At 45.1% G+C, this 23260-nt stretch overlaps 3 protein-coding genes across 3 annotated transcripts; all 3 read left to right on the top strand.

The window, feature by feature from the left end:
- The first annotated feature begins 8707 nt into the window (after positions 1-8707).
- On the top strand, positions 8708-11677 carry rgs18 (regulator of G protein signaling 18). The gene is made up of 5 exons (XM_068749295.1): positions 8708-8829; positions 9240-9332; positions 9493-9554; positions 10141-10307; positions 10770-11677. Exons 1-5 carry the CDS (start codon positions 8708-8710, stop codon positions 11007-11009), a joined length of 684 nt encoding a protein of 227 aa, XP_068605396.1. The 3' UTR covers positions 11010-11677.
- Positions 11678-15182: 3505 nt separating this feature from the next.
- On the top strand, positions 15183-16432 carry LOC137904750 (regulator of G-protein signaling 21-like; the record flags this gene model as incomplete). Its single annotated transcript, XM_068748953.1, has 4 exons — positions 15183-15251; positions 15562-15646; positions 15723-15889; positions 15965-16432. Coding segments are annotated over 4 exons (498 nt in total), but the record flags the coding sequence as incomplete, so codon positions are not given.
- Positions 16433-18757: 2325 nt separating this feature from the next.
- On the top strand, positions 18758-20012 carry LOC137904395 (regulator of G-protein signaling 13-like). The gene is made up of 5 exons (XM_068748574.1): positions 18758-18883; positions 18989-19042; positions 19113-19174; positions 19257-19423; positions 19512-20012. The coding sequence occupies exons 1-5, from the start codon at positions 18801-18803 to the stop codon at positions 19695-19697; spliced, it is 552 nt and encodes a 183-aa protein (XP_068604675.1). The 5' UTR covers positions 18758-18800; the 3' UTR covers positions 19698-20012.
- Positions 20013-23260: the final 3248 nt, after the last annotated feature.

Below are 23260 nucleotides of genomic sequence, written 5' to 3'. Positions count from 1 at the left end.
GAACTTCAGTTCAACTGAAGAATCAGACATTTCCCTCTTGAGTTTATACAGGAAGTAAAACAAGGATTAAAAGAGAGTGATTATTGGATATAAATATATATATTCTATTTCCTCCAGTTTCCTTCAGTCCATTTCTCCTCCCTTTTATTGATGGCGCTCCGTCGGTTTTTATTCCGCAGTAACATGAATACCAATGATAAACTTCTTTGAAGCGATGAAGAATGACTCACATATCTAATTTCCTGTTTTTTGTGACTGGTTTTCTGGTTGAAATCCAATGAATTGTGAGCCCCCCCCCCCCCCCCCCAAAAAAAATCATATCTTGTCAAATATACATTCAATTCACAGTCATAAAGGGGTCCGATATGAACTATCATGCTAAATATCTTCTGGATCTGATCCGGAATGAGGTCAGGAAAAAAATATTAAATATGCATGATTCACTTTAACTTTTCATGGTTGGTGTATAACGATATACCAAGAACCATTTAGAACCTACTGATGATGATCCAGATCACCATGTGGACGGTGTGAATCCAATTAGGAGGGGAACGAGCTGCTTGGAGGAGGTCTGTGCTCTTTTATCGTTGACTTAGAACCGAGAGGATTGAGGCTGACTCTACTGGCTCTGAATGAAAGACATCACTTCATCTGGGCTTTGGGGTTCAATCTAAGTGGGCTAATTTCGGGATGCAAAACATCCCGACTTCCACCGGAAAGAACTTGCCAAACTTTCACTCTTAAAAACTAAAGCTTATCAGTAGCACACGCTGTAAATGCGCGTGGTCCTCACTCAACGTGTCACGTCATGACGCCGCAATCTACATTCAGCAGTGGGTACGGGGAGGAGCTCCTCCACCTGCTGCTTCCTGTCCACATGCTTGCTTTACGTATTGATCATTGCACTGTAAAAGGCCTCTTTGTGTTTTATTCCTTTCCTCGAGCGGCTTCGTCTGCCTTCATTGCTAATCAGCCATCGGCCATTGTGAACCATCGGGATCTGGTTCTGTCACACGGGCCTCCTGTTGTGAAGCCGTTGCTAAAAAATAACGATCCGAACCGCTGTTCCACCCGCTTCAATCTTTAGATCACGCCGTCTACCTCCTGGGATGAAAAACCTTTTTGTCCTGTTTTTCCTGAATCGTGTCTCCAAAGTGTTTGATCCTATTGATCTTAAACTCCGACCTTGACAAACCCCCGGCTCCGAGGTCCAGAATAGATGAATCCAACGCTCAGCTGCTTCCATTGTTAGCTTTAAAGGGGGGCAGTTAGCCCCATGTTTAGTCTGCCTCAGAGGCTTTTCAGTTGTCACAGCAATCAAAGTTCCAAACGCAGTAAAAGAGCAACGACGCAGCGTTCGCCGCCTCCACCTCTGATTAGCCGAGCATTTAAACTTCTAATGGCGCCGCCTCATTGCTCTGTCTGAATAGGGGGAAAGTCGCCTGTTTTGACAGAACCCTGTAATCCAATATTCAGCAACTGATCAATACAAGCTCATTTGCTTCTGCACCATCACAGGAGGGCCTGTCTTCTCCCAGCCGTGGAACGAACGTGCAGTCAGCCTGCATGTCTGCTCTATAGCGATGCCGTCGCATCCACACTGCAGCAGGTAAACCCAGCCTACGAGCGGTCGCTGTGTTGTAACACAAAAGGACAACGGTTGGACGGACTTCTGCACAATCAGGGAGAGATTAAACAAAAAAAAAACATTCAAGGTGGAACCAACATAAACCTAATGACTTTCTCTACAGGTCTTTCGTACGTGCACTCATGTTGATGGAATGAGATTAAATTGAGAATGTCACAGATGCAATCTAAATGTGAAGAGTCATGTTAGCATCAAAATAGAGAGGAATTTAAAAGTTGACAGTTTGCAAATGACTCGGTTATTAGAAACGGTTCGTAGTAATTTTACTTTGAGTCTGGGTCAAAGTCCGGATTTGATACTAAAAGAAATTATGAAGCAATGACACAGTAATACATCTTTAAATTAAATCAATTATATTTTCGTATTTTAATTCTGTATTGATGGGCTATTTTCTGTGCTCACTGCACCTGTCAATGACAGCTGATTAATGTCGTTGTTGACGACGTTTTCTCAGAACAATTGTGCGCAAAAGCAAATATAAGTTTTGACTTAATCACTGAATAAATTATACAGCATTTACACTTTCAGATCGCATCCCCAGCTGCAGTTTAGACGCTCCCTATTATTAAATATTTATTCCTTAATGTTTTACCAGAAGCCCTTATTCAGTGGTGCTAATACTCCGATGTTGATGCGGCGTTCAGACCGGCGCAGGCGTTCCCCCCCCCCCCACACTAGCGTCCACAGTTGTTCCTCTGCCGGAGTCTTGAGTTTGAATGATGGATAGTTTTATCTGTGACCTGGTTTCGTTGCATATTAATCACACTTGCATCCTCGTGCACTCCCAGGCAGAGGGATTTCACAGATAACAGTCTGTTTATAGTGCAACCGATAATTGGTGCAATGTGTTTCAGACCATCATCCAAATACTTTGCCCTAATTAGACTCGCCTCATTCCAACTAAGAGCGCGAGAACTGTAGGTTACAGGATGGCAATGGGGGGTGGGGGGGTGGGGTTACAACTCCTCGAGGCTGTGACGTAATCCAGGAGGCACAGGTGCACCCACTGGGATGGTGATGACCTCTGAGGGTCGATAAAGCTGGGATAGGCTCCAGCAACTCCCGTGAACCCGGGACAGCGTGCAAGGAAATGGACGGCTGCACAAAGGCACGTTAGCCATAGAAACACTGAGCGCTATGCCTCTGGGTGCTACTCTGGCTTCTCAGCTCAACTCACTGCTCTTCTACAACACCGGTTCCACATGAAGACTTGCACCCCAGCGTAGAACCACAACAGGCGTGGAACCGAACAGCTTGCTTTGAGACCCACCGAGGCAATAAGCAACTCCTGCGCGTAACATTGGACATAAGATTCTCGGAAATAGAGAGCTTTTTCTTTCTCTCTCTCTATTCCTAATGACATTCTGACTGCCATTGAGATCTGAGAATCGCTCCAGTGCCTCATATAGATGTGCAGCTGCTACGTCTTGTAAAATGAGCCACGTCATCTTCCAGGAGCAAACAAATCCATCCCTGATGCGTGGAATAACGCAGCTGGGCGAGGGAAACAGTCTCGGCATGAGCGAGAACTGAAACTCGGGGACAGTCGAGCTATTGGATGGCGGATAAAAGAAGCACTGAGACGAGGAGGAAGGGAACGAGAGCGGCCTCGGTGATGAGTCACGAAACAGGCACATCTCCAAGAGAGAAGAGCGCTGATGCTGCGACAGCATTTCATGATTTACACTCTAAAACAACATACAAGCCTGTCCCCTCTGCAATTACAGATGTAATAGCACACAGGGGATGACTGTAACTTGTGTTCTCGTACTACCCCCCCGGAGAGCTTTCTGCGCAGGAATATCATCGGATTTGGACTTCTCTGGGAATGTGGTGAAAATCCCACAAGCAAGTGTGGACAAATCGTCTTTATTTCATTCCTATGAGGACACATATAACACAACGCCATTACTGTCCTTTCATCTTCAAATCAATGAAATGATAAATAATTCCCAAATATCGCCGAAGGCCTTTGATGCGTCTGCGCGTGTTTAGGAGAGGAGTCGCACAGGTGATTTGTGGACGGCAGGCCGGCCCATTAATCAAGGCCACTGGCTTTAACGCGAGACGGACTCAGCAAGAAACGGTCTTTCCAAAACGTCCTTGAGGGTGACAATGAATTCCCCCGCCCCCCGCCGCTTTCAAGACCACTGGCCTGTAGCCGTCTCCGACCTCTGACCTCCCTCCAGCCGGGAGGAGTAAATCCAGAAAGTCTCCCTGATTTTGGACTCGATGCGCTTGTCTTGTCTCCCAGCTGTACGGGTGAGATAGCGGCGCGGGTCAGCGGCGCCCAGACATACGCGGGAGCTCACAGAATTATGCAAGAACTTTGCCATTTTTCAGACGTCTTGCGTTTCTCCTCTTAGAAATGGGCACATGAACCTAAAATACAGCTGACACAAGGAGAGAGAAATATTCATGTCGACTTCATTTCTGGCTGTAATCTGTTCACCTTAGTGTAAAATCTATCGTAACGGAGTGTGTGAGAAACACACCATTTGTCTTTATTATTACACATCATTTCCATATTCTTTATTAATTTAGCCAAGATTGCTAATTGTTGTAGCTACGGTTCTGTCGTTAATCGGTAACTTGGGAACACATTTTGTCCTGGATTTGTTTGCGTCCTGTAATTTGATTAAATTAAACATTCCGTCAACATTTCTGACTTAATATCAAAACACACATTAGTATTGTTATAAGTTTTGTTTGGTAATTATTCTGCTACAATGCTCGCTTTATGTTCCTGAGAGGAAAAAGAGGAGGGGCTTGGCCCGACCAAGCCCCAAGTGTTCGATAGCGTCAAGCAGTTTCCCTGCAGGAATGGGTCGTCCTGGACTGGAGTGACTGCTGCTGATGGAGGAGTCTGCATATGCTTTCAGCTGAATGATTAATACAACTGTACTTTACAGTAATATAATTACCTCCCTTATAATTTTGGAAGCTGTAGAGAGACTCTATGTCTTCTTACATCTCCTGACAGTAATCGCAGTCCGTTCCGAGTTCTGAACTAAAATAAAAACAACAATACATGGTGTTTATTTGCATTGACGGAGAGGCTTTCCCATTTCTGCAATTTCTCATACATCAAAAGGAAAGTGGGATCTGATTACGAAGACAGGCTTGCAGATGCAGCGTCGCCCACAGGAGTAAATGTATATTGATCAAGAAAGACTTGGGCATGTAAATTCTGATTTGTGTGTGTGTGTTGTCTGGGCAAAGCAGTGGCAGAGTCGAATCCATCACTATTGGCATGCAGACCTGATTACTGGAGGGACACTGAACGTCTCATAGACCTATGATAAAGAACTCTGTCCAGGCCCGTTTACAACCGCATCACTCAGGCTGTCTCCACAAAGAAACAGTATACGGTGCAGTGTGGAACAAAAACCAACAATCCACAGGCCTGGTCTCGGGACAGTCGCCTTAACTCGGCTCGATCCGGGCAGCTTATCTTTGTGTCTGGACCGCAGGAATACATTTGAACTCCCCAATGCCACAGAAGGTTCTGAAAGAGATGAAAACACTGAGGAGGATGCTCCTGTTCCAGCCACTCCCTTCACGCACATGAAAACCGAAGCAATCGTGTCCAACTTGCGGTTCAGCGTTGGGCTGTATAGAGATTCCTCTCCTTGTCAACAGGGGGCGGCATTGAGCCTGCTCGCATACCGTTTTGTTGCACGCTCAACTTTGAGATGCAAATCATTTTGTTCCACAGCATCTTGTACTGGAGCATCTGATTGTTCTTTTAGCAGGTAATTGATTTAGCTTGTTTTCAGTAATTCTTTTTCTTTTTTTTTGCGCTATAAAATGTTTCGTAAAGCTTCACGATGAGGCTCTTGCTGCTTGATTTAATTTGGGCAATGGTTCTATACGTCTTAAGATGATTATTTTTACATGCTATAGTTTCCTGAATCTAATGCATTTGCTTCGCTGCAGGAGAGGCAGCACATTCTTGTATGTGCCGATGAGTCATCTCCCGCATCACAGCCGCCTGGCCTTGAATTAAACTGAAACGTTTCCTGTGCATTCCCCCGTTCGCTTTGAGACGCGAGCCGACAACCCGCACTGAAACACCAGCACGTCTTTTCTTCTGTGAACACAGGCAACACCGGTGCGACTAACCGACAAGGGAAATGACGTCGCCTCTCGGCAGCCATTTTTGCCGTGAACAGGCCTGCCTCTCAAGACAGCAAAAAAAAAAAACACGTGGCGTTCATTTCCTGCAAGCGCTCGGCCTTCTTGTAAAGACTAAATGAGGGAGATCCCGCGGCCGATCGCGGCGCCGTGAACCAGGACCGTTTGAAAGGTGCTGTGTGTCTGCAGAGATTTAATCAGCGGAGCCAGCGCACTGCATATGCATTTTGAATTAAAAAGAGGTAAGATAAGAAAGCAAATCATTCTTTTCACACAATGTGTCTTTTTTTTCTTTTTTTCTTAATTTCACGGCGCTCAGGTTTGTGAGAATATACAGCGTCTCATCTGTTTTGGATTTGCACATCGATCGGGAATAGAAATCCTGACAAAGTGGAGAAGCTCCAAAATTCTCCGAGTATTTTGTGACACATTGATTTGATATATACAAGCAGCTCGCTGCTTATTTGGTGCCACAGCAGCTCTGATTAAGTTTACATTGGAAATCTTTCAGGAAATAAACTCGTACAAAATATTAGAATCGCTGGAATTTGTCTGTTCTGCTCCGAAACAGTCCAATATCGTGAAGTCAGCGCTCCATGAACGCAACTCCTATCGCAATCACACAATTCCCTCTCATCCTCGTCCGAACCGAACAAATCCCCGACCCAGATCTCCTGCTCTGCAACATTCGAGCATCACAAAGCACGTCGTCAGCCCGCCATAGCATAATGACAACCAACCAATCACTGAGCTTCTGCACGCCGTTCTGGTTCTCGCAAAACGTTTGACGCAAAAAAAATAATCCACCTCCTTTTTTTTTTTAAATGAAACATTTAATTAATTAAAACGTCGTTCGTCGTCGTTGGCTTTAAGCTCTTCAGTCATCCATCCTCGTTCGACATGACTGCGCCCCCCTGGGAGAGATCAAGGCCTCATCGATGCCCCGGCTCCCGCTGACGAGCTGCATCTCCGATGAAGTGTCCCATTTCTCAGATGAAAGCGAACCCCGCCGAGGCTTATTGTTCGTGTTATTTGTGTTTGAAAGCAGGAAAATAAATGGAATACTGGAAGCGATGTAAATTTTCAGGACGTTTCAAACACCGGCTTTGTTCCCGTGTTTGTCCTCGGTATCTCTGTGGGATCTCGTTTCCATGGTGTCAGAAAGCGTGTTTCTCTTTTCTTGTGTGTGTTGACTGATCAAAAGTCCAGACTGTGGGACCGCATTTCTGTCAGAAAGGAAGTGGCAGAAACCGCCCCCCCCCTTTGCCCTCATCAGCGCTTTGCAGTTTCAAGTCCGTCACTTCCCCTTTTTCACCGACAATCGTGAAGATCCATATTTGCATATTATCATCATGCACAAGATGCACAGCTCGGCCTGGCTGTGCCATATTACAGGAACAAAATGGGGGGGGGGGGGGGGGGCATGTGCAACCGCCATCGACTGGAGATCACGGGATATTTTATTCATGATTTAGTTGATGCTCTTCAGTTTTTCCTGCAAAACTAAAACGCCAAATGTGAATAATGATTCAAAAATGATGCCACAACCCTGTTCTTTAGTGCCCGGGTGGCGGGAGAGCGTGCCCAGCGTATTGATTTGCTTTGTTTCTCTCATCCGCCCCTGTTGTCAAGAGGTAAACGCATGTGAGTGAAGCTAAGTAACTTCTCTTTAATTTGGTTTCAAAGATTCAGCAGTCTGCCATTTAGCTGGAGGTGTGGGGATGCTGCGGCTCCAGTTTGTCGGCCCACTGGTTTGTCTCTTTTCATCAGTGGGTTCTAATGTGAGCACGGAGAAACGCTTCAATTTAGCCGGAGGCGGAATGAATGACAAAGAAAGAAAAATGTCCACCGTGCAAAGTGTCCACCGGTCAGCAACTCATCAACCGGCTGGAATTTTACTCTGAAGCTTCTTCAGCTCTCGTTATTTTGAGTGGGTGGAGGAATTTTTCCCACAATTTTTTGAATGTATTTATTTTTTTCACTTCTTGTGAAGTTTTGAACTCAAAAAGTGCATGAAAAGTTTGTCTGAGAAAAGCAGTGGGAAGGGTTCGGGTTCGGGTTCGGGGCCTTGAAGTTTACGGATGGAGCCAGAATCAGGGAAGCTTCGGAGGAAATGCTCCGCCTTTTTATTCACCAGTGAATTATTTATAACGTTAACACGTATAACACGTTACAGGAGCTGACAGACGTACATTTCAGTGTGATTTTTACCTTCATTAAATAAACCGGGCTGATTGATTGACTCATTAATAATAAGACAAACACTTTTAAAAACAATTTGGTCTCTCCCTAACAGAGACATCACATTTGTCTCCATCTGCCCCACAGTGGACCAATCCCCCCCCCACTGCTTTCCACCGTCACAGTCCATTTGTCTCTCTCCATTAGGGCTCTGATGTTGTGGAGAGAGCTAAGCTCCGCCTCTGACACACATTTTTTATTATTCATCACATTTCATTCTTTTCATCTCTAGCAGTGTCTGGCCCTGAAAACGGAGTCGCAGAATAAGTTCTCTCCTGCCATGCTCTAAAAGCGAGAGCTTCACTCAAACAAACTCAAAAAGGCGCTTTGTTTTTTAATGCGTCAATCCTAATGTCAATAACGGTTAATCATGTGCTTTAATGATCAGGACAAGACCTCGCATTCCAAATGCACCCAAACCCCCCCCCCCCCCCCCCCTGCTTTCTGTTTCGATCCGCGAGGGGACGCTTTGACAGGATGCTGAACCCAGATTGAGGCCGTTTGCAGGTTGTGGTTGAACCCTCGTAGGAAGTGGAGCCACAAGGTGTGTGTGCGTGGGGGGGGTAGAATGCAAACGGGGTCTGTGGAACCATGATGCGGTTCTGTGAGCGATCGGTTCCCATATCCCTGCGAGCCGTCAGCGCCCCCGGCACTTTGTGCGTCAGATGGCAAGAGAACAGCATGGAGACACTTCTTTTTCTATTTCCTCAATTCAGCTACATGGCCCCGAAGGAGGAAGCATATTTCAAAATGCTCGGCCCAGACGACTCGCAGGCACCGAAGATGAAGGACGATAATAGCAGGTTTGTGTCGGGACCTTTGTGACTTTCATTGATTTGTGAATCAGCAATTTTATGCTGGGCTTCCCATGAATGCTGCAGCGGACTCCTGAAGTCTGAGTTGTACAATTTTAATCCAAAGTAGAGAGGTTATACAGGAATTTCTGTGTGTGTGTGTGTGTGTGTGTGGGGGGGGGGGGGGTAGCATAGAGATTTATTAATTACATATCTATATATATATATAATTGGTGGCTAATGCTAAGCTGCGTTGGCCTGCATGTGCACCACCAAGGTATTGTCATGGGAGCCGCTTTAGCTTTGTTACTGTTACAGTTACCGTTTTGCCTTCATGCTGCTTGTGAGAATGAATGAATTAATTAATTAATGCATGAATGAATGAATGAATGAATGAATGCATTTCTCTCCCTGTGCAGGCAGAAAGACAACAGGAAAAGCCGTCTCAGTTTGTTTCTGGCCAAATCAGGCTCTCACGAAAACGTCAGCGCCCATAAAAGGATACCGAGCAAGTGAGTCAAAAGCCAATTAAGTTCACACGCACATGTTAATGTCGTGCTTGGTGAGCATCGCTCACGATTAACCTCGGTGCTAGAAACGCGGCATCGAGACGGCATCATTGGGGGGGGGGCACACCAGCTAACCGCGTCCCGTGTCTCTGTCTTTCTGCAGCATCTCACCAGAGGCAGCTTTGCGGTGGAGTAACTCCTTTGAAGAGCTGCTAAAGCACTCGGGTCAGTTAAATACCCCCCCCCCCCCCCCCCAAAAAAAAGACTTCTTAGGTTGCTGTCAGATCGCTGTTAAACACTTTCCTCTGCTGTCAACTTCTTCTGCATTGTTACACTCTTCGGTCTCGCTGAAGGCTATAAATAGTTCACCCGGAGAGCAGTTTCACTACATCTTTTAATGTTTGCTGGGACAGATGGTGATGCAGAAACCGTGCAACTTCCTCATGAGCGTCGAAGCTGCACGTCGGCGCCCACGGGGAAACGGCGAAACCCGCCTATGTGCTCGTTCCGTTATGGTTACAATAGCAAAGGTCATGCAGGTGTAATAAATAGATTTTTGTGTAACTTTGCCATCTATATTGTTGTGGCTACATTTAGCAACATGCTCCTTTGCCACTGAAATGAAGGTCTGTAAACTTTTCAAACAAGCTTGTGCAAGAATCTGGATTTTTTTTAAAGCCTTCTATGCACATAATTCTTCCACCTTTTTTTTTCCTTTCGTTTCTATCCGTGGGCACCGACGCGCCAGCGTTCTGTCTTTCAAGCTCTTTGAATCTCATCTAACAAGTAAATCTCTGTTCCTCCGCGCCAGATGGGGTGGAGGCCTTCTCTCGGTTCCTCAAGTCAGAGTTCAGCGAGGAGAACATTGAGTTCTGGTTGGCCTGTGAGGAATACAAGACCTTCGACTCTGACACGAAGCTGCTCTCCAAGGCCAAATATATTTACACGGTTTTTATCGAATCAGACGCTCCTAAAGAGGTACGACAGCTAATCTATCAGCAAATGTGATCCCACAAATTTCAGCTTCAGCATCGAGAGCTGGATATGAGGTCGAGACGTCCGTTGCTGTGAAAGGAAGTTAAAGTTATTCACGGCGCTTGATGGTGCGGCTCTTGCTCAAATTAGCATGACTTGCTAATAATCCAGAATCTGTCTAAAACCGAGTTCCTCAAGTGAAGGAGCGTCAGCTATGTTCCAGGAGTGGACGTCGCTTTCTATGCGTAATTATGCAGATGTTTGGTTTTCTCCACTGAATTTGCTTTTGCACTTCTTAAATTGGATCTTTTGACCATCTGGTGCGTTTGCAGCTGGTAACAAGTCTCCTAGTCGACCCCGTAGGAAGCCCATATTGTCATGCTGTGTGGGTGTGAAACACAGTTGTGTCGCGTCGCTGCTGATTTACCTCAGGCTTTCGTTATGTTCTATTTTTCTGTTGCTCAGGTCAACATTGACCACGATACCAAATCGACGATCCAGAAGAACATTGCGCAGCCGACGAGGAGCTGCTTTGACGCCGCCCAGATGAACATCTACATCCTGATGAAAAAGGACTCCTTCCCTCGATTCCTCAACTCTGACCTTTATCTGCATCTCACCAGGAGCAAAGGCCCGGGCGCCAATATGTTTCGGAGGAGGTCGCGCTCTTGTGTGTTTAGCGAGAGAGGCGAAGCTACGACTTAATCGGCAGCCCGGTAATAATATATGTTAAGCAGCACAATTGTTGAAATGTAATATCTGTAATATCCACAAGATTGCTTCGTGTATATTTTTGTAACCACAGGGGCCACGGGATTTTAATATAATATATAAATATATAAAGAATATAAAGCAACAGCCAGCAGGTAGTTAGCTTAGCTTATCTTTAGTTTCATTAATATTAGCTTTTTTTGATTAATTTAATTCTAAGTGGAATATTAAGTTGAAGTCTTTAATAACTTTTTACGGTTCAGAAAACCAGATTATTCTGCCGCATCTGCGGAACAATCGATCTATTTTTAGAGTAACCGGACCGGCTGACGGTATAACCTCCCTAGATGGTTTTCATATTTTTCTAATTCATGACATACTTTAATGGGACGGCTGTGGACAGAATCTCACCTGGCGCCACCTCAATGCTGACAGTTTCCATCCAGGGAGACACCCTAAGGTCATTCTCCTGATTTCGGAAACATTCTGCTTCAGTTGCTTTGTCTTCCAATCCTGCAGAAGCATCGTATTCCACTTTAAATCATGCAACATAATTCGACCATATCTCATTAAAATGGATTTGTGATTTTATCCTTCGCACTGTCCAACCAACCCCCTCTGGACTAACTCGCGGCGGAAGTCTGCAGGCGTGGTGGCTGCCAAGGCACTGAAACTTTTTAATGAGGGATATACATCTCCCTTTTCTGTTATTGATTAAAAATAAATCACATTGTTCCCCATACAGAAAAATGCATCTCATTTAAATACTAACATTACATCATTACATTATGTTATTCAGTTTGATGCCATCACATATGATTTATGCATTTCTGTCTCATTAATAAGACAGAATGACCCCATCTAAATGTGACAAATGCAGCTGTAACATTACACTAGTCGGGGAGTGTGATCGCGTGTAGCTCGCTATTCCATATCACTGAAAAATTAATAGACCTTATCAACTCCCACCACTTCAGCACGGAATAATTCATGTGTGGATATGTATGCATTTTGCAAAAACTAATACATATTACCTCGAGACTATCAGTGATGCCACTGAGTCTCAACTCTTGCACATGCATGCAGAAATAATACAACAGCATACGTGTGCATGGGTGTGTCCAGCATAAAGCTGCACAGCGCTTGGATGGGCTCATTAGCACAGATGTCAGGGTTTCTAGTGGCCTTCAGAACCATTCCGGATCCCATCCCAGCCCAAGTTACTGCCGTATTACATAGACCTGCGTGGAATACCGCCGCACGTTCTCCATTAAATATGCATCCATCTCGACAGCTGCAGCGTGTGTAACTCGCCTTGGCCTCTCACACAGATAATCAGGCAGGTAGGCGCTCAGCATGCCTGACAAATTCATCACAGTTTAAAGATGATTTGGTTTCTTCCTTCTTATAGTCTGTGTTGAAAGCAAAGATGCATTATTGCACACGGTCTGAAGAGAACAGCGAGAAAAGCCGTTTGCCTGGGGATATGATACCGTTAAAGCAGGACCGGTCCAAGAAGGGTTTAAAAGAAGAGCTAAGCAAAGTTTCTATTAACGGACTTTTACACAGAGATCCTGATAAACTAGCGCGATCATTTATGGGAGTAGGTACTTTCGGTACTTCTTCACTCTTGGGTCCTGTTATCCAAACTTACATCCAAACTTACACCCCACATGTTCCCATTTTAAATGCCAGGCTGGTCCTATCGCAGAAGCTTTTATCTCATCTGGTGAACCAAATATAATAACGGCTTTTGCTGACTCCCAGGCGCAGACGCCGAGTCGTGAAATTTTCCCTCCACAAATGTCTCTGCACTCGCTTGCTGTTGGTGTCGACAGATGTCGACAGGCCTAAATATATTTACTAAGTGCATTTGCAAAAAAAGGGAGGCTGTGCTCATGCTGAAAACCTCAAGGTGAGACTGAAGCAGAGTGGCACCTTTTTATGTGAGGGGACAGAAACATGACGCACAACTCATCAATAAGCAGGGTCAAGTTTTCCAGAGACAAATGCGCAAGAACTCGAGAACTTTCTGGCAAACGAAGGATGAATACTCCTCAACCCGATTCTGTTAGACAAGCCCGAGTGTTTGTTAGCTTTCCTGCAGATAATTGCGTACTCTTTTCCTTTAATTTGTAGAAACTAGAGTTAATATAAAATGCTGTTCAGACAGAGGAAGGTCGCTGCTCAGTGTCTTCGTCATGCAAGCCGAGACAAATACATCTCAAACTTTATAATTAAACAATTAGTTACTCAATTAATTCTAGGACTTGGAAATAAACTTTCGATAGGATTTCAAGATACATCTGCAGAACTGAGTGGGCAGAGAAAGGTGGACACGTTGTAAAAACCACATCGGTACCCTGGAGAGGACAGGAGTGCCATCCTGTGTGTGATGGAAAACACTGCAGCGCAGCAGGAAAACAAATCAGAGCTCCATTACAAACGGGCTCCAAACCGAGATGCGTTTCAGCCCAAAGGATACAGCTTTTTATTCGAGAGGAAAAACAAAGAGGACATCAAATCCCCCCCCCCCCCCCCCCCCCCAGGATGCTGGAAGTTCTGAGATGTTTTCTTTTTTTTTTCTGGCAGCACCTTTTTTGAAAAACAAATTCCTGGACCTGATGCATCTCATGCAAATAGGGGCAGTCCGGGTGTTTTCCATCGCCTGCTATGATTTACATGCTTGGCTTGTTTGGGTCCATCGCGTCCCAGCCGGTGGTCAGGAGGGTGAGGATGAACCGAAATGCACTGAACACGATGAGCTTCCATAATCAGAGTGTGTGACATGGCCTGCATGCAATCAGCAGACCCAGAGGAACGGCGGTGGTCAGTCCTCGGCATGTCGGATCGCCATCTGCACCGGGATCAGGTGCTTCTAATCCAAATTAGAATCTAGATCCCTCTGCCTTCCAAAAACAGGGGAAAAAATGACGTTTTCCTGTGTAATTTAGTAAAGTCAAAATCAAAAGCGTTCAGTAGAATTTTAATGTGAAACTACTGGGTTAAATTTAATTGTGTTGTAAATATCTAATTGTTCACCTTTCACATTATCAATGAACTGAAAAAATGAATAATTCCCATCAGCCTTTGCTGCGTTTTATTACTAATAAGTGCTCGGTTAGTATGCGGTGGCGTGAGGCTGAAATGATCAACAAGGTGAGTTCATGCATGCATGTTCATGCATTCATTTCCACTGACCCCTTGAACTGAAATCCGGGTCACGCTGGCGGCAATCCCAGAAGTCTACGGGCGAGAGGCGGGGTACACCCTGGACAAGCCGCCAGTTCATCGCAGGGCCATATATAGAATATACAAAGTGGAGTCCTACTACCAGGGCTCCTACTCCAGGAACATGTGGGCTTGATTGATTGATTAATTATTTAATTCATTAATTCATTCAATCATTGTGCAGGAATCTCTCCTTTCAGCATAAGAGCAAAGACACAAAGACCTGCTGACTCGGCTTTAAATGTTTGCCCACTCTTGCTTCTCTGGATTACGGCCGGTACAGATTTGAATAAGAGGTTATAAACATGCAAAAATCCAAATTGCAACCTTCCTGTCTCGGACGAGGCACATGAATAAATCACGGCTTGTTTATTCCTTCTCTCACCTTGATGAATGAGGAGCGCTACAGATATTCAAATGGAAGCGTGGCGGGCCATTTTTTTTTTTTGATTAGTGAATTAGTTTATGCTATTTGCTTATGGTCAGAATCTCTCCCAGAGCTTCCTAACCATCGCTAATTGGTTTAGTGAAATCTTGTTCTGAATCTGAAGCGCCGTGGGAGACCGTCCCGGGTACACCGCTAAAAAATGAGATGCTAATCTTTATGAGTATTCAATCATCTAAAATCTGACGCTTTGACTTTCCTTAACTTGCTTTACTGCCCTGTAGAACCATCCGTCTCCTGGATCCATGGCACTGATGGCCAACGTTTGGGGCAGGTGGTGCGCTCACCTTTCTTTTCGATCCGGGTCTCCTTGAGTTGCAAGCAAGAGACATGGAAGGATGTCCCGTCGGCGCCAGCAGCAACACTTTGCATACAGATTTCCATATATTCCATTCATGCCAGGTGTGTGTGTGGGTGTGTGTGTGTGTGGGGGGGGGGGTCATTTAGATTTTTGCTCGGCCACTTGACTCCCTTATTTCCAAACAATCACAAACCCGTCTCCAGTTTGGCAGGATCTTTCATCTGGCTGTCTCCGTAGAGGACGTGGCGATGGCGATAAAGTGAGTTAATGCGTATTTAGTTTTTGGGGGCCTTAGCCATTTTCGGCGAGCAACGGGTTGCGGCAGCCATGTGGAAAGTACCGACGAGGTTTCCCTTCGCTGTAAGTCTCACCTTTCCTTACGCCTTAACGTCTCACATCTCCCGAAGACGCTTTTATTGACAGGCGACGGTGGTGATCGGTCATTTAAACTCATCACGATTGATAAATTATTTGCAGTTTCTCCAGAAAATGTGTGGTTTGCGTCCCAACGTGTCGCGTGGCGTTCAGGGACAACCGGGCTAGTGATTCATCTCAATGCTCTTTTCAAGGGTAGATTGTGTTGCTTCCCCAAAGATCCACTGGAGGACGTTGAGACTTGGGCTGAATCTGTGGATAAAGTCCTCGCCTGTAAAGGTGAGAGCTCTTTTCGGATTGCGTTCGGTTGTGCGGTCGACTCGCCGAGCCGCTCACTGCTTTCTGTGACCTCCAGCCGGACAGCTGGCTTTCCGAGAGTTCCTCAAGTCCGAGTACAGCGAGGAGAACATCCTGTTTTGGCTCGCCTGCGAGGAGTACAAAAAAACCAAGACAGTCCCGGAGATGATCTCCTCCGCCAACAGGATCTACTCAGAGTTCGTCCAAACCGAAGCACCCAAACAGGTAAAACGATGGCGAGCTAAATACCGATAAAATAAAAAAAAAGAGTTGCCTACAGCCGATATTGTTTGATTCCAGATCAACATAGATTGCAGTACCAGAGAAAACATAACAAAGAGCATCTCCCAGCCAACAACGACTTCATTTGACGCGGCACAGAAGCTGATCTACAGCCTGATGGCGAGGGATTGCTACCCACGGTTCCTCAAATCCGGCATCTATCAGGGACTCCTGAGGCGGAACGATTCAAGGTGACTGTTTTAAAACTGAAGGCGCGGAAACATCTGATCTTCTGCAGCGTTCTCTCTTTTCGCCGTGCATGACGGCTTCATGACACACAATCACGATCTCGTAGCGGAGGTAGCTTTTCTCAACCCTGTGTGATCCAATAGGCCGTTACCGCTCGAGGGCATTTGGGGCTTGTATGGCACTTTGTCTCTTTAATCACGCTAAGCAATCATTCTTTTTTTCTGTCACCCACCCTTTGAAGTTAATGATAAAAATGAACACCCTTTATCTGATTATTCACAAAGGATTTCTGATTTTCTCTGAGATATTCAACTTTCAATAAATAAAATGTGAGTCTCTTGTTCAAATCTGTCTTCATTTTGCGTTCCATCAAAAAAAGAAAACACGAAAAGCCAAATTCCGGCTGGGTGCGGCCCATTTGAATGTCACGCAAATCACCTTGGAAGGAGTCCGGAAGGGTCCGTGACGCAGTCAGTGTTCAGACGATGCACCAGATGGCAACAGAGTTCGGCGCCACGGCTGCAAAAATAACAGAGTCCGGCGCCACGGCTGCAAAAATAAAAGGAGGACGGAAACGCCTCGCTCAGTCTGGAGTTTAGAATCTCTGGTGGTGATTCAGATGGACCTCATGATGTCATCAAGCGGCTTCATGCATCACGGAAAATAATCTGAGGGCACACAAATCAACTATTTGAATCTGATTTCTTATGTACTTCTTAAAATGTGGACTAGTTTTCACTCTCATTTGGGAACGTTTGATCAGTTTTCTTGCTATTTCCAGTTTTGTAATTCTAAAAACATGAGCACAATGTTCCTAAACTTGACTTTAGGCATAAAGTTCATAGCCCAATGAGGTCCAGCTGCTGCAGGGTTTAGCATAAAATGCTATACAACTACATCCCCCCCCCCCTTCGCGTGTTCATGATCTGATGCTGCTCGTGTCTGGAAAGTAGAAGTACACGCAGTTCCTCCACGTGACTGCTTCGTGGCAAATATTTTGTTCTGTACACGTTGGCAACAGCGAGGTTTATTTTAACGCAGACAGGGCTCGCCGCAACTTCCTCTAGATTTGGTAACCCATGGTTACAATGTGCTTGTTGCAGGACAGGAGTCTAGTACACCGCGTGCATGTCGCATATTCATTTGACGCCTGAAGCAACAAAACAACTGCAAAACACACGACCAGCAGGAAGCGAGGGAGATAGTGATGCTGCAACTGATTCGCGTAGCAGGGATAAACAGCGTATTTCACTTTGTCTACGCTGTAAACACCCTGTCAAGGACAAACAAAGACAATGAATTGATTACGACATTTACCCCTGGGTCAAAAAACCTTATATCGGCAACGCCTTGTCTTCAATGGTTTCTCTGCAGGATGAGAATCAGCTCGCCTGAGACGACGGAGGCGTTCATCACTCATCGATGCTGCTCTGCACTGGCAGGCAGGGAGATTACACGAGTCAGAATAAAGTCAAATTAAAGGTTATTGCACGAGCCTTCAAATCGAAATTGTGTTTCGCTTTGTGAGATGAGGAGATAATTAATAAGCAGAGTCTGATTACTGTGACCGGGAGACAGGCTGCTGGGGATGAGAAATCCAGTGGAGCATACTTGTAAAGATGTAATTATAAAGCAGACAAAAAAAAGAAAACTTTCAAATTAAATGTACACGTAAATCTAGAAAAGAAGGAACCTCCTCTGGAGGCATTTATGGAACCAACAAAACAAAGGATTGTTTTCTGTTCTGTTCTGTTCTGTTCTGTGGAGCATTTTTTATGTAGGAGTCAACAAGTTTAATGTTCAACATGAACGTGGAAGTGAAAGCACTGCGTGTCACATCTGGTCCTCAGAGGCCGAACGCAGAACCACTGGCTGGCTTTTTATAGTTCAATGACTTCAAGAGTCTCGAATCTTCAGAGTCTTTCCATTCAGTCTTTTCAGATTACCATGCCCTGGATGAGTAAGACCCAAACACACGCTTGCTCTTCCTCTTCTGCTGCGCCGCTGTTTTTTTTGTTTTTCTTTTATAGTCCCAAATGCGACATTCAAAGGAGGAGTCCCCAACCAGATAATCGCTCAGTGAAGAGTCTCTATGCAACGCTAGAATATTAAACTGTTGGCCATCAGGTCATTGCTGGTGAACAGACGAGACAATAATGTTGACGCTCAGCAAGCAAATACGGACATTTTCCCATTCAAAAATGTTTTTATATTGCTATAGTTAGCTTCCTGAAGCTAATGTTTTAACCAGGTAAATATATGAAAACAATTCCCTGAGTGTGTATAATTTAAAAAGGATGACAACAGAAAATAAACATTAACACGACACAATACGGTAATTCAAAAAGTTCCCCCAACTGGAAGCGTGACACTGGTTTTTTCATAGAACATTTACCATCAACATCTGCAGCAGAATTTCCCACTGCACCATTTGCATGCCCAGAACCAAACAAGCGGCGTTTTACAGCTGCGGCGACAGTATCTGCTTAGTTTATGTCATACCGGGCTTCCTGTCTCTGTGGTTAGCTGTGACGGATGTTGTGACACTTGTCGCCAACCGTAGCTCAGCCTCCCGCCGTTCATATATAAGCGAGCGTGGGTTCAGCGAGCAGACGCAGAAGAGCGAAGCCGACGCACGACTGCGCATGAACGCCACGTTTCTGAAATGCCAAGTCTGACCGAATCGCCTCTGAGGGAGCTGCGGCACCTCGAAAAGGATGCGGACAATAAGAAGAGGGCAGTGAAAAGGTAAACGCCTTAGCGCAAGTCGTGGATCTGCTTTTTTTGGTTATTGCTCATCCAACTTTTAGTTTAGTCGGCGAAGTCAAACTTTGTGTTTTCTTGCTTATTCAGGGGAGGGATCTTGAAGTGTCAGTTTCGGTCGTGTGAAGCCCCGGATGCCGAAGGGTGAGCGTGAAAAGAAAACCGAGCCCGTTGACACCCAGCTTCACGTGAGTGACGCCCCCCTTCTTTGCAGGCTGACTTTTGAGGAGATGTCCCAGTGGTCGCACTCGCTGGAGAGACTTCTGTCATCTAAGTGTGAGACGCTTAGCCCCACGCTCAAGGCTTCCTAGTCGAATTTCTCCCTGAACGCCGGCTAACGCTGCCCTTGTTTGTCCAGATGGCGAGAAGATATTCCGATCCTTCCTGAAGTCAGAGTTCAGCGATGAAAACGTCGAGTTCTGGCTGGTGTGTGAGGACTACAAGAAGATCGGGTCTTCGTTCAGGATGTCCTCCAGGGCCAGAACCATCTTCAAGCGCTACGTCCAGCCTGAGGCTGTGAGAGAGGTAAGCACACAATGCAGACGGACGCTTCCATCTTCATCTCTCCTGCTTTTATAGCCCTCGTCTTCTTCGTTTCTTTTATTGCTTCCAGATCAACATTGATCACAAGACCAGAGACTCGATCAGGCGAAACGTCAAGGCGCCCACCGCGGTGTGCTTTGACGACGCCCAGAGGATCGTCTACAGCCTGATGGAGAGGGACTCTTACCCACGGTTCCTCAGGTCCGACATCTACCGGGCCCTGCTGGACTCCAAATCAGAATCTGCGGAGCTGTAAAGGGCGCCATTGTTTTTTTAGATACTGGACTGCAAAAGCTGAGCCAAACGCTGGGCTTCTCAAGAGGAGCTGTGTTGGGACTTTTTTATAAAGGGGACGAAAAAAAAGGATGAAGATGTTTTGTCCCGATCCAGCTGGCGTACTGGGAAAGGCATGGCACTCCGCAGACGTGACCTTTAGGGAGTTGCATCGCCACATTATCGCTGACAAATAATCCATATGCTGCATGTAAATTAATCTGTTATAAGTTATGTGTTGAAATGTCAATTTGAAATGGATTTGCACATATTTAATAAACTAACTACGAAGCTCAAACCTCCGTGAAGGCAGCTGTTCCACGATGTGCCTGAACGCAAAAAAGTGGGTGGAATCACACAATAATATGACTTATTAGATTGATAGCCTCAATATTTCAGTTTTTTTCTGGATTGAAATCAATAATCTTTGAAGAAGTGAGCAGCAATTCTGTGCAAATTAAAAGTCTGTATGGAAATTAATCATGTACACGTGATGCTAGAAGAAACATGCTAGAAGAAAAAATCCTGCAATGGTTAAAAAAAAAAAACTATTATTAAAAATGTCTAGATCCAGAAGATGATCTGGATCCCCCCCCCCTCCCCCCACCCTACAGCCTGACAGGAGAGCAAATGATCACATTTTAGCTAGTCCACGGTTAATTGAAAATGATGGGATGTGGGTTTTGTAGTGACTGGTTGCCGAAGCGATGCTAAAGCGACACAAAGCTCCCGTCTATGCAGACTCTGTTCTCGCATCAGCCTCGATGCGTCACTGGCCTTTCATTCATTTTTCAATGTGTCTCAAGCACCTCTCATCCATTTTAGACTTACTTTTAACATTCAGTCTGACATTTATCAGCGAGGCAATCAGGCATGAACAGGCCCTTTCTGGTTTATCACCCCCGCCAAAATAGGACGGAAGCCACTCAGTATCGCTCTGTTAATAGCCACAGACGTTTAAGCCACTTCCTCTTTTAATCGCTCGCTTACATCACAGCGTTTGCAGGTGAAACACACGCATTGCAACGGATTTGCATAGTATTAATGTCTCTGAAACTCTCCGGTGCTTTTGGGGACTCTCAAAAGTAAATTGTCACCTCAATGTTACCGAAGTAAATTTGTCTTTAGACCAAAAGAGCTTCCAGTCGGAGTTTAGTATCTTCTTTATTTCTCGAATGCAGCTAAGGGTGTAGGATCTTTCGCTTATTTTACATTTTATTATTCATTAATCATTAGATCATATGATAGATTAGACAGAAGTTCCCAGGAGGCTACAGAAGCAATAAGATAAAGATCTTATTGATGAGACGGAGACGCTTGAGTTGTTGATGACGAAGACGTATCTAAGAATAGCCTAATCCCCCCCCCGGGTTCAGCTGCTGTAATGCGTGTCATGAGATAGAAGTCATCCTTTTGAAACCACGTGGTCCTTTATTCAGCGGCTCGTGGAATAGAAATCCCACGCTGCTCAAAAAAAAGAAGGCTTTGTTTCGGCTCTATTTCAGAAGGAAGCTGAAAAATGTGGAAAATGTCGTACCGATAAAAATCTGCTTCAGTCAAACGTGCAGCTAAAATAAAGTTAGATATAGGGGGTGGAAAGACGGTAACATATTTTGATGTGTAGACCGCAGGGGCCGATGCTTGGACCGCCAACTTTCTGATTGTCAAAGATCCCAAGTCTTTTCTGCTAAGATTCAGTTGGACTGTCCCTTCTTTCTGACTTTCCACTGATTTTTATCTGTGGAAAAATCAGAGAGAAGGACAAAAATTTGGCCTGCAAGTAAAATTGAACTCTAGCAAAAGTTCCTTTGGGAACACCGTTTTTTTGTCACTCGTTCCATCCTGTCTGTTACAGCCCCAGCCGGCGCTGTTCCCCTAGACAGGGACGTAACGCTGTCATTCACAACTCTGCCGTGCTCTCCTCCGTTTCCTGCTGTCATTGTCTGGGATCGTTAATTGTGATATCAGCCATTCTTCCTGTAACACGGCGACACGTCTTCATCATGATGCATGTCTTTTTAAATATGATATCTCTATATCTTTCCTTTCTTCGTGTTGCTCTTGAACGCACTCACACGTACTCCTCTTCAGCAGCTTCATCATTTCATTAGCCTCGTCTGTCTGAGCAGACTCATCGACCACCACCGCCACCAGTGTGTTGACTTTGGGTGTGGGTGGGGGGGGGGGGGGGGGGGTTATCTTACCATAATGTGCTCTAATGACTTTCTTTACTTCACTAAGTAAGTAAGTAAGAAGAGCACAAACTTGAACGTTTAGCTAAATCACGCTCAGAATTATTCATTCCACATTCACCGTGGAGAATGTGGGGGTTTGCCAAGGCTTGACGTACTTTGAGTATTTGTGTAATTACCAAACAATCAGGCTGTGTGTCAAGCGAGGTTAAAAATAGGAAGGCTAAAGGGGGGGGGGGGGGGGGCTCTGAGACCTGTAGCTCATGATGATGTCTCGATCACAGTCCACTCCTGTTGGGACCATCTCCAGTAGAAACACACAGGATCCAGGCCTGAGCTCTAAAGCTGGAAGGAAAGCAGAACATCCTGCATCCTGGGAAAACGTGGTCAAACCGGAATTCATGGAGAAGCTACAGTGATCGGGATTCAACGATGAATAGCCTCTCTGCAGCATCTCTGGAACTCCAGGACGCAAAGAGACTGTCAGTACAGCGTGTGTCGTTTTCAATACAGTGAAATTAGGGTTTCTAATCTTTGTTAACGATTGTCCTCTCTTCAGATGTAACGCATGGAAGTCCAAAATAAATACATTCGTGCAGAGTTCGGCATTATGGAGGAAAAGCAACAGGTTTTATTTTTATTTTATTTAAACATGCTGCTGTCTTTTGTTTAAAATATGTTGGATATAAATCTTCCCGTTCTTCCGTCTGCAGGCAGGAAACACACAAAGAAAGACTGGGGGGGACTCTGGAGACACTTCTTTCCCAGAAGAGTAAGTTTAATCACCTTTTAAGAAATGCACAACTAACAGCAAGGTTTTTAGGATTTCTTTCTGATTATGTCGTGTCTTTGCACAAAATAGGCGGACAAACAGTATTTCGGGACTTTCTGAAATCAGAATTCTGCGAGGAAAATCTCGACTTCTGGTTCGCCTGCCAAGAGTTTCAAACCTTGAGCAGCCAGGAGGAGCTGAGGAAGAGCGCATCACGTATTTATGAGGAGTTTATCGAGGCTAACGCTCCCAATCAGGTAAAAACACAGTAATAATCTTTGATAGATATTTGATGAACAAAAGGATAATATTTATGTGAAATCTAACTTGCAATTAGTCATTAGTTATTTTTCATCGTTCTTTCTTTTAGATTAGATTTACAGGGATAACTTAAATAATTTCTCTCAGACTGTCTTTCTTCAGTGGCGTGCACGTGGCGAGGGATCCTCTGTGTCTCCTGCCGCTCACACATTTGCATTGTCGATGACTTTGGCAGGTAAACTTAGATTTCAACACAATAGAGAAGATAAGCCGGAGTCTTCGTCGACCCAGTCCATCGTGCTTTGCTGTGGCGCAGAGAAA

The sequence above is a fragment of the Brachionichthys hirsutus genome, chromosome 15, assembly GCF_040956055.1.
Source record: "Brachionichthys hirsutus isolate HB-005 chromosome 15, CSIRO-AGI_Bhir_v1, whole genome shotgun sequence".
Classification (NCBI taxonomy): Eukaryota; Metazoa; Chordata; class Actinopteri; order Lophiiformes; family Brachionichthyidae; genus Brachionichthys; species Brachionichthys hirsutus.
The sequence above is the reverse complement of the archived record's forward strand: the minus strand, read 5'-3'. Positions and strand labels throughout refer to the sequence as shown.

What these genes read in the sequence shown, in the direction of transcription:
- rgs18 (XM_068749295.1), top strand. Translation starts at nt 8,708, where the DNA reads ATGGAGACACTTCTTTTTCTATTTCCTCAATTCAGCTACATGGCCCCG. An exon ending in AGAGCTGCTAAAGCACTCGG is followed by an intron (nt 9,555 to 10,140) that starts GTCAGTTAAATA and finishes CCTCCGCGCCAG; the next exon opens with ATGGGGTGGAGGCCTTCTCT. An exon ending in AATCAGACGCTCCTAAAGAG is followed by an intron (nt 10,308 to 10,769) that starts GTACGACAGCTA and finishes TCTGTTGCTCAG; the next exon opens with GTCAACATTGACCACGATAC.
- LOC137904395 (XM_068748574.1), top strand. Translation starts at nt 18,801, where the DNA reads ATGCCAAGTCTGACCGAATCGCCTCTGAGGGAGCTGCGGCACCTCGAA. An exon ending in AAGAAGAGGGCAGTGAAAAG is followed by an intron (nt 18,884 to 18,988) that starts GTAAACGCCTTA and finishes TTGCTTATTCAG; the next exon opens with GGGAGGGATCTTGAAGTGTC. An exon ending in GAAGCCCCGGATGCCGAAGG is followed by an intron (nt 19,043 to 19,112) that starts GTGAGCGTGAAA and finishes CCTTCTTTGCAG; the next exon opens with GCTGACTTTTGAGGAGATGT.